We start from the raw sequence: 10,586 nt of genomic DNA, 5'->3' as shown, positions 1-10,586 counted from the left end.
TCATCAGTCCATTAATACTGGCTTCCTTGATCTCCCTCTCACATGACAACTCATAACCTAATTCTGGCCATTTTCACTGGCTGACCCCCAGTTCTGGAAATCTCTCCTTCTTCATCTCTGCCTTCCTGCTTCCTTCAAGTCTCGGTTAAAGTTCCATCTTCTACAAGAAGCCTTTCCAGATCCTCTTTAATTGTAGTGCTCTCCTGAGATAATCTCCAATTTATCCTGTATGTATGTACAAAATTATTTGCATGTTGTCTCCTTCATTAGATTGTGAGCTCTTTGAGAGCAGGGACTATTTTTTTGTTTTTGCCTTTCTTTGTATTCTCATAATTTAGCATGGTGCCTGGTGCATGGTATGTATTTAAATGTATATTTATTGACTTGACTTGTTTCTCTACTCTTGGGGAAAATAACAGAATGGCATTAGGTGAGGAGTGGTGTTTCAACTTTAAAAGACTTAATAATTCTCTCAACCAACCTTGCATCCAGAGGATCAATGATAAAGCATGCTATCTACCTCCTCATAGAGAGGTAATGGATTCAGGGTTCAGAATGAGACATTTTTTGGACAAGATCAATTAAGACTCTGACTACGCATGTTTATTACAAAGCTTTTGTTTTTTTCTTCAATGGCGTATGGGGGTGGCATGAGAAAAAATAGATTTTTTTTTCATTAAACATTTATATTTAAAAAGGAATTGTTCCATACCTACAGTTTCCCACAATATACCCTACTTCTAACCAAATTGCTCAATGTCATTTTTGACTGCCAATCTGCCTGCATATATCCTCAAACTGTTCTTAGATCCTTCACCAGATCTGTGCCTACTCCAGCTAGATTGCTTTAAAATGATCTAGAGAAAATAAGGTATTTCAAGAGGGCAGGAAAGGAGAGTAGGTAGGGATTTGGCACTGAACAGGCAGGTTCATTCTAAGTATTTTTGAAACATATACAGTATAGGAATTCAATTTATCAGCCTAGACACTTTTAGGGTCAGATAGTGATTGTAACGTGAGAAAATTCCCAGAAAAGAGTGGCTGGTTGTGGGAGTGAAAATTGGGTTTCTGAGGCAATGTTTTAAGGGGAGGGAGAGATTCACATTTTCAAGAAGAACACAGAAACTATTTTTCTCTAGTTTTGCTCTGTCACATTTACCTCACTGATAAATTCATAGTTCCTCAGATAGTTCCCAATTACAAAGTTTCCATTCTGCAGCACTAATATTACTTATTGGTAACCTTAAGTAAAGTCTAGGTATAGAAGTTATATTAGCTCACAATTTTATTATTGAAGAATGAAAATACAGTACAGTATAATGAATAGATTAATAAAAGTATAAATATTTTTGTACATGTGGTCCTTTATCTCTTTCTTTAATCTAAGGGGGTCAAATGGTTCCCTGACTTTTTGCCTTGTGCCTTCTACCTTTTGCTGGGTAGGGTGTCCTTTGAGGGAAGGTGGCAAGGAGTCAGGAATCTTCTATTTGTTTTAAAGCAGTGACTTCCATCTGTTCCAGCACAAAATAACATTCGCCTTTAGTTGTCAGCCTAATCTCCCAACTGGGATTGGAGAATCTCTGGAGCAACCTTCAACAGGTTTTCCATCTGTTCTGCCTATCCATGGAGAGAAGAGGGGGGGGGGGAAAGTTGGTAGAGAATGAGACTTCTTTCTCCAGCTATGTGGGTTCAATATCCATCTTCTCTTGGGCCCTTTTCCTGCTTACTCTCCACTCTTTAAAGGGAAGAGGAGTAGTGAAGCAGGGCCAGATCTGACCATCTGATCATCTGACTGTTTCATACTACACTTGCCTTTAGCATGATCTTTAATCTCCAATGGGAAGGGGAGAGGTACCCTCTCTCTACTCACTAATAAAACTTCTCATACCTGGTCATCCCAGTGATTCTGAATCCCTAATGGTCATCCATCACTCAAACCCCATTCTCTATTCTTCAGCCACCTGATTCCTTATTCCCATACCACTCAACCCTCCCACAGCAAAATTTTAACCAAACACCACCCACACCTTCCATGTTGATTCTTCCTCAAATATTCTAACCATTCAACCTACTCATTTCCTCTGAGCTATCTTTCCACCTAACCTCAGTCATGCATGAAGATGGTTATAACCTAGATCTTTCTATCACCTACAAATCTACTACCTCCATTCTCAAGAATTTTGAAATTTCTATATCCAATCATAAATAATAATAATAATAATAATAATAATTATTATTATTATTTTTAAACCCTTACCTTCTGTCTTGGAGTCAATACTGTGTATTGAGTGGTAAGGGCTAGGCAATGGGGGTTAAGTGACTTGCCCAGGGTCACACAGCTGGGAATAAATTATTTTTTACAACTTTTTCTTTCTTAATAGCAACTTCTGAGGCAGAAGAAGGCCTAGGCAGTTGGGGTTAAGTAACACATTTAGGAAGTGTCTAAGGCCAGATCTGAACTCAGGTCCTCCTGACTCCAGGTCCGGTCCTCTATCCACTGTGCCACCCAGCTTCCCCTTAAATGATTTCCTTTTTAACTCCCCCTCTGTCTTCCCTTACAGAATCCTACTTTTCATATACACTGTGACTTCCAACCCTTTGACGCTCTCAATTATCATCCAAGCTATCTCTTTTGCACTATCCAATATCTTGCTACAGAGGCCAGGGTAGTCAGCATGACATTTGAAAGCCTTTGGCCAAGGAAAGGACGGGGGCTGGGGGAGCTTAGATTTGAAAAACCATCATGGAAAGTGAAGTGGGCCTCTTTGCTTTGGGACTGGCCTCTGAATTAACCCTCTTTGGGCTGGGTCTCTCTCTCTGAGCCCGCTCATCTTGTCTGTTCATCTCTGGCAAGAAGGGAAGTAGAGGGAACCCTGGAGGCTACAATGAGAGACCTGATCCTACCTTAAATTAGAAAGGCTGAAACCCAATTTCTCTCTTTACTTCCCTTTACTCTTTACTTTATAAATCTAGTAATAAGCTCCAAGATTAATTTTTATTTATGACACCTACAGGTATACTGCTGAATGAAAGTGGAGGAAACTATGCAACCATTCAGACTTAGTCCACTATAAATTTATGTTACACAATCTCAACTGGGTCCTCAATGCTTCTGGGCAATCCTTCTGTGCCTGCCTTATTAACTGACTATCCAAGTCTCCTCCAGAGTGGCATAAGTCAAGGTAGATAAGTGAAAAATTTAGAAAAGTATATTGGAAAACACAAGCTTGAGCTGAACATTCTAAGGGCTTTTGGAATGTGGCTGAAAGGTCTGTCACAGGGCTTTTGAACTATGGGACGTTTGGGAGTTTTGCCACTGATGGAGGAGCTAATGCTCTGATCTCACTGGAGAAACCCAACTTGGACTGCATTTTGAGGAACTACAAATAGGTCTGTATCAGTAGCTTTGGAGGGCGGACCTCCAGGCCTGTGACAGCCTATTGGAGTGACCCAGTGGAGTTTGTGGACCATACCAACACCCTGGACCCTGGGACAGCTGAGAACATCGTTGGAGAAAGCAGTGAAATCCCCCAAACCCTGTCAAGCTTGCATTTAACCTAGTATAGTGTAGTGTAAGTTTTATCTTCCCTGCCCTGATTTCCTGGACCACCTAAACCCCTGTATCTTCCCTCCTATAGTGGTTAAGAGTAGTTTGCCCCATTTCCCACTGGCCCACCTTATTTTATTATTAAAATCCTTTAATGTTACTTCCTACTGTCTCAGTATAACCCCAAAGGACTCAGAAAAGGTTAATTAGTTTCCCTGGCTAAGTTAAGTGTTTAACTGTCACACCAAGTATTCCTGTCTTCCCCCATTCCCCTATTTCACTCCTCAGTCCTCCCATGGCTCTATCTCTCCTGTTCTCTGAGCTAAAAACCTTGCATCATATTTAGCGGAAAAAAATTGAGGCCATTTGCCTCTCATATGCTTTTTTGCCACTATCTCCTCCTTCACCCCTCTATCACATAATGAAGTGGCCTTACTCCTTTAAAATGGTAGCCCTTCCACCTTTGCAATCTTATCCAGTATCCTTCAACAGAATGCCCTCCCTATTATTCTTCACTCTATCACTCAATTTTTAAATCTTTCCCTGTCTACTGGCTCATTACCCACTGCCTACAAATATGTCCATGCTTTCTCTATCCCCAAAGCAAAAACATTCACTTGATCTTTCTGTCATCACTATCTCCCTCTATTTCCTTTTGTAGCTAAATTCCTTGAAAAGACTATCTACAATAGATGCCTCCACTTTCTTTCCTCTCTTCTTCGTTCCTTACAATCTATCATCTGACCTCATTATTCCACCAAAATTGTTCTCTTAATTCCTAAATCTAATGGTCTTGTCTTTATCTTCATTCTCTTCAACCTTTCTGCAGCCTTCGTTTGACACTGTCAGCCACTTTGGGGAATCTCTTTTCTCTCTAGGTTTTCAGGATACCACTGTCCCCTGTTCTCCTACCTATCTGATCATTCCTTCTTAATCTCCTTGGTTGAATCCTTATTCAGATCACAAACTCTAACCCCGGGATTCTGTTGTGGTTCCTTTTTTCTTCTCCCTGTTTTTTACTTAACTTATTATTTTCATTAGATCTCATGAATATAATTACCATTTTTATGCTGATGACTCAAATCTATCTTTCCTGCACCAATCTGCTGATCTCCAATCTTGCATCTCCAATTGTCTTTCAGACATTTCAAACTGGACAAACATTAGACATCCTAAACATATCTAAAACTGAACTCATTTATCTTTTGCCCTTAACTGTTCCCCCCCTTTTCCTTGCCCATTCCTTCCCCTATTACTGTAGAAGCTGGCACCACCCTCCTGGTCCCTGAGACTTGTGACCTAGTGGTCATCCTCAGCTCTCCATCTCTCACTCTCCATATTCAATCTATTGTTGGAGCCTGTTGATTTCATTTTGCAACATCTCTCTAATATTTCTCTTCTAATATCTTCTGTCCTCCAATATTGCCGCCATTCTAGTGTTCTTCACCTTATCATCTCATGCCTCAAGTATTGTAATAGTATGGTGGTGGATCTGCCTGCAACAAGTCTTCCCCTACTCCAATCCATCCTCCATTCAGCCACTAAAGTGATTTTCCTAAAATGCCAATTCTCACTGTGTCACCCCTCTACTAAAAAAACCCCAGTGTCTTCTATTGCCTAAAGAATCAAATAGAAAATTCTCTATTTGGCATTAAAAGCCCTTCATAAGTTAATCCTGTCCAACATTTCCAGGCTTCTTGTACCTTACCCTCTTATAGGTCCTCTTCAATCCAATGACATTGCTCTCCTGGCTATTTTATAAACAAGATGCTCCATTTCCTTCCACTGGAATTCTTTCTCAACCCCTCCTCATTCCAGTGCCTTCCCTGTTAATTATCTCTTACATATCTTGTATATGTCTTACTTTGAATTTCTTTTTTTTAGGTGCTGTCTCCTCAGTTAGATGGCAAGCTCCTTGAAGGCTAGGACTGTCTTTTGCTTCTTTTATCCTTACTATTTAGAACATCTATGCTAAAATAAATGCTTATTGGTTGATTCATAGTCAGTATAGACAACTAAGTGACTCTAGGTTCAAATATAAAATGCTCTGTTTGACATTTGAAGCACTTCAAAACGTAGCCCCTTTTACCTTGTCAATATATATTTTTTAAACTCTTGTATTCTAACTCAGTATCATTTCTAAAACAGAAGAACAGTAAGCATTAGGGAATCAGCCTTAAGTGACTTGCTTAAGGTCACACAGTTTTTAAGTGTCTGAGGCCAGATTTAAGCCCAGGTCCTCCCAACTCCAGGCCTGATTCTCTATCTAGTTGCTACCTAGTTGCTGACCTGGACAGTATTCTTACATCCTATTACCCACCATCTATTCTTTGAGCCAGTAACAGTGGCATCCTGGCTGTTTCAAGAATACAACACTCCATTTCTTTCTCTTAAGTATTTTCTCTGGCTGTCTCCATAGCTAACTGCTTTCCTTCCTCATCTCTTCCTATTGGCTTTCCTGAGTCCCTTTAAGTCCCACTTAAAATCCTACCTTTTATTGAAAGTTTTTCCTAACTCCTCTTAATTCTGGTGCCTTCAAGGTTAATTATTTCATATTTATCCTATGTATAGTTTCTTTGTATATATTCTTTTCTTGTTAGTTACTCCATTAATTTGCAAGTTTTCTGAGAGCAGGGATTTCCCAGCACTTAACATAGTGTCTGGCACATAGTAGGCATATTAATAAATATTTATTGATTTTTGAATCTCTTTAATATAAACTTGTTATCAGTATTATTGGGTCAAAGGATATGTACAGTTTAATAGCTTTTTGGGAATAGTTCCAAATTTCTTTCTATAATGGTTGGACCAGTTCACAGATCCACTAGCAGTGCATTAAAATACCTGTTCTCTCATAATGTCTCCAGCATTTATCAGTTTCCTTTTAAGTCAACTTTTCCAATCTGACAGATTAGAAGTAGTAGCAAATAGTTGTTTTAATTTACATTCCTCTTACTGGAAAAGTATCTATTCATATTCTGACTTAATAACTGGAGATTGACTCTTGTAAATTTCACCCAGTCCCCTATATATTTTAGAAATGTGACTTTTATCAGAGGAATAGACTATGAAGAATTTTTTCTCTAGTTTTTATGGTTCTCTTTGAATTTTTAGCTGTATTGGTTTTTTGTACAAAAACCTTTTTAACTTTGTATAATCAAAACTGTGCATTTTACCTCTTGTGATACTGTTTTTGGTTTGTTCATGAACTCTTCCCTTATCCAAGGATCTGGCAGGTAATTTTGTCCATGCTCCTCTAATTTGTTCATGTCACTTTTTATGTCTAAATCACTTACTCAGATATTTCCTTAGTATGTGGTGTGAGATATTGGTTTATATCTAGTTTCTGCCAGACTAATTTCAGATTTTCTCATCAGTTTTTGTCAGTTTGTATGTTCTTATCCTAATAGTTTTTGGTTTACAAAAAACTAGGTTACCATGCTCATTTGCTTCTATATGTTTGATATCTAATTTATTCCATTGATTGACCTCTCTTTTTTTTGTCTGGTACTTTAAATTCAGACAATCACTTTCTTTAAGCTTAAAATGTGTTTTTATTTTTCTATTGCCTTGCCTCTGAATATATATCTCTCTTCTCCCCGCTACTGTGGATTACAACAAAAATAAAGAGAAAGAAAAATTGTTCAGTAAACTGAATCAACACATTAATGAATTCTAAAAGGGTATACAGCGATCTACATTTACTTTTACTCAACTCTTATAAAATTTTTAATGGTATTTAGTTTTGTTCTTTTTATTTATATTGTTGTAATCATTTTGAATACTGTTTTCCTGGTTTTGATTACTTCATTCTGCATTGGTTCATATAATTTTTCCAATGCTTCTAAATTCTCCATATTAACAATTTCTTATGGCACAAAATTTTATTATGTTCATATACCACAATTTGTTTAGCCATTCTCCAATCAATAGAATATGCTTTATTACCAGTTCTTTGCTACCACAAAAAGTGCCATTAGGAATATTTTAATATATATGAGACCTTTCTGCTTTTGACTTTCTTGGGGTATTATATGACTAGTAGCAGTATCTCAAAGTTGAATGGTCTGGTCTTTTTAGTCACTTTTTTTGAAAAATTGTAAATTGCTTTCCAGAACTGCAGAAGTAATGCACAATTCTACCAGCAGTGTTAACCATCTTTTTGCAGTCTAACATGGACTATTTCCATCTTAATTCAGGGTTCTGATTTTCATTTCTGTGATCAAAATTCAGAGCAATCTTTCACATAGCTGTTGATATCTTGCAATTCTTCCTTTGAGGACTTATCTTTTGACCACTAGCCCAGTGGACACTTGGCTTTTAATTTTATAAATTTGTATTTGTTACTTAAGTATCCTGGTTATCAAATACTTATCTGATGCAAAGATTTTTCCTCCACCCCAATCAACAGCTTCCTTTTTTTCATCATTCCAGCACTGATTTTTTGGGGGAAAAAATTCAGTTCACAATGAGTTGGGGATAACCTCTTTCACTTTATTTTTATTTATTTGTTTGTTTTTAAATTTAAAAACATTTTCTTCTTTCATTTAAAAAAAGATGATTCCTTTATCCCCAATATTCCTTTCTCTTTTCAGAGGATTTCATGTTAATACATAGAAATATTAAAAGGAATTCATGCAATGCAGAATTATGGTTCAGTGATTTATTCTGCTGAACAAGTGGTGCAATATAATTGGTTTTTTGATTTGCAAGTCAAAGAAAAATATGTATTTTTCTCAAAGTAATATGTGAATAATTTTTAAAAGTCATAGACAGCAATGAACAAATAATGACATAAGTTATAAATGACATGTAAGAAAAAAGAAGTGGTTTAGATATAGAATAAGATATCAACAGATAGGCAGTTTCAGGGTTATGCTAGTATCCATGGGAAAGAGGAGGATGTTGTTGTTGCTATGTTCCTCCTTTTCCTCCTCCTCTTTGGTTTCTAGCATACTGGTTAGATTTACTATTTATGGAAAGATCTGGATAAGAATAGAAGTTGGAGGAAGCATGGAAGGGTTAGCATCTGCATTGGTAGCCAGTATATGCATTAATGTATCACAGTGATGTGATATTGTTTGAAAAGTCTTAAATATTTACTTGCTTACATTAAGGCAAAATTAAATTCCAAGTTGTATTAATGTTCCAAACCAACAAAGCAACATCTATACAAAAGCCTAGGCATATTAAAACAGTGTTTAGTGGCTACTGGCCCCTAGGCCTTTTCAAGAGGTAAGAGAAGGAGTTTAGGGAAGTAAGTAAACAAAAATTTAAAAGAACAGAAAAGGGGCAGGGTAGGGAGTGTAAGTATGTGAACAGAGAGGAGAGTTAGGATCAAAAGTTCTTACTCTGGAAAACTAGGAGAAAAAGACTTCAAAAGTACAAAACTAGTATAGTAAATTACAACTGATTTTAGTATAATTTCAAAGTACTTAATGCTTATTGAACCATAAATTATAAACGTAAAAAAATTATTTAATTCTGGTGGAGAAAGACATAATTGACTATTATTGTAGTGTTGATTTATAGGGTTTAATGACAGATCTGATACATAGTAAGATGAAGCTTTGTTTATTTTTGTGTAGCCCACAGTATAGGGCAAAATACCCTTTATCATTTTTCACAAGAGCCACATTTATCTTGGTTGATTTTCTAACCATTTCTCCCATTGAATTATAAAATAGGAACATAGTTGTTAATTTTCGTTCGATGTCTCTGTGAAATACATTCAGCAATCCATACGATATTTCTCATCTCTTGTTCCTTCAGCTTTATGTAAGCATAAAACACTCCATAGTGGAACTGCCTATTGAAGGTCAGCACATTCAGTTTTACCTAGGAAGGGAGAAGAAGGATGAAGAACATTAGCCTGTGTGGGCAAAACCTTACATTTATAACATCCCAAAAGAGATCAGATATGAAAATATAGTTATTTGATGCCTGTGTGGATTTAAATTAATGATATGCCCCAAAGAAATCATAGATAAAAAGACTTGTACAAAAATATCTATAGTCGCGCTTTTTATGGTGGCAAAAAAACTGGAAAACGAGGGTATGTCCTTCAATTGGGGAATGGCTGAACAAATTGTGGTATATGCTGGTGATGGAATACTATTGTGCTCAAAGGAATAATAAACTGGAGGAATTCCATGTGAACTGGAAAGACCTCCAGAAATTGATGCAGAGTGAAAGGAGCAGAGCCAGAAGAACATTGTACTCAGAGACTGATATACTGTGGTAAAATTGAATGTAATGGACTGCTGTACTAGCCGCAATGCAATGACCCAGGACAATTCTGAGGGACTTATGGAAAAGAACGCTACCCACATTCAGAGGAAGTACAACAGGAGTGAAAACAGAAGAAAAACAATTGTTTGAACACATGGGTTGAGGCGGACATGATTGGGGATGTGGACTCGAAATGACCACACTAATGCAACTATCAATAATATGGAAATAGGACTTGATCAATGACACATGTTAAAACCAGTGGAAATGCACATCAGCTGGGGGAGGGGGATGAAGGGGAAAGTAAAAACATGAATCATGTAACCCTGGAAAAAAAATTTTTTTTTAAAAATAATTAATCATATCCAAAGAGTATAATGCTAAGAAAGTAAAATAGATAGTCCTCAAGTTAAGATACATATTTGAAAGTCCCAAGTTAGAGGAGGGTAACTTTGGAATTACAGTCTCTTACCTCATATTCGTAAAAAACATCTTCCAGTGACTTTCCTTCAAGGCCATCTCCTACAGCTTCAAACAATGGCTTGTACTCCTTAAAGGGAACAAACAGAAACATTGGTACCTCCAAGTACATTGTACATGGATGCTTTATGGAATGACATGGACAAAAATCACGTAGGAGAGGAAGCTAAGGAAGAGATATGTCCTGTACTTGTTGCTAGTGGAGAGCCCACCCACACCCACGGGACCCACGTGAACCCAAGTATTTTGGCCACCTATTGGGAAATTTTCTTTATGAAACAATCAAAATAGACAAGGAGATACGCACTTGGTTAAGAACCATCAGCTT

General features: G+C 37.1%; 1 protein-coding gene across 1 annotated transcript in view; it reads right to left on the bottom strand.

Annotated features, from left to right (window-relative positions):
* Nucleotides 1-8,195: 8,195 nt before the first annotated feature.
* ATP6V0D2 (ATPase H+ transporting V0 subunit d2) overlaps nucleotides 8,196-10,586 on the bottom strand; it is a 41,365-nt gene continuing 38,974 nt past the window's right edge. The window contains exons 7-8 of the mRNA XM_044658179.1: nucleotides 10,251-10,328; nucleotides 8,196-9,385 (exon numbers count right to left, since the gene is read on the bottom strand). Of these exons, the coding sequence (XP_044514114.1) occupies nucleotides 9,224-9,385; nucleotides 10,251-10,328 (240 nt within the window). The 3' untranslated portion in view covers nucleotides 8,196-9,223. The remainder of the gene's footprint in view (nucleotides 9,386-10,250; nucleotides 10,329-10,586) is intronic.

This window comes from Gracilinanus agilis, chromosome 1 (genome assembly GCF_016433145.1).
Source record: "Gracilinanus agilis isolate LMUSP501 chromosome 1, AgileGrace, whole genome shotgun sequence".
NCBI classification, from domain to species: domain Eukaryota; kingdom Metazoa; phylum Chordata; class Mammalia; order Didelphimorphia; family Didelphidae; genus Gracilinanus; species Gracilinanus agilis.
This window is presented reverse-complemented; position numbering and strand designations above follow the sequence as displayed.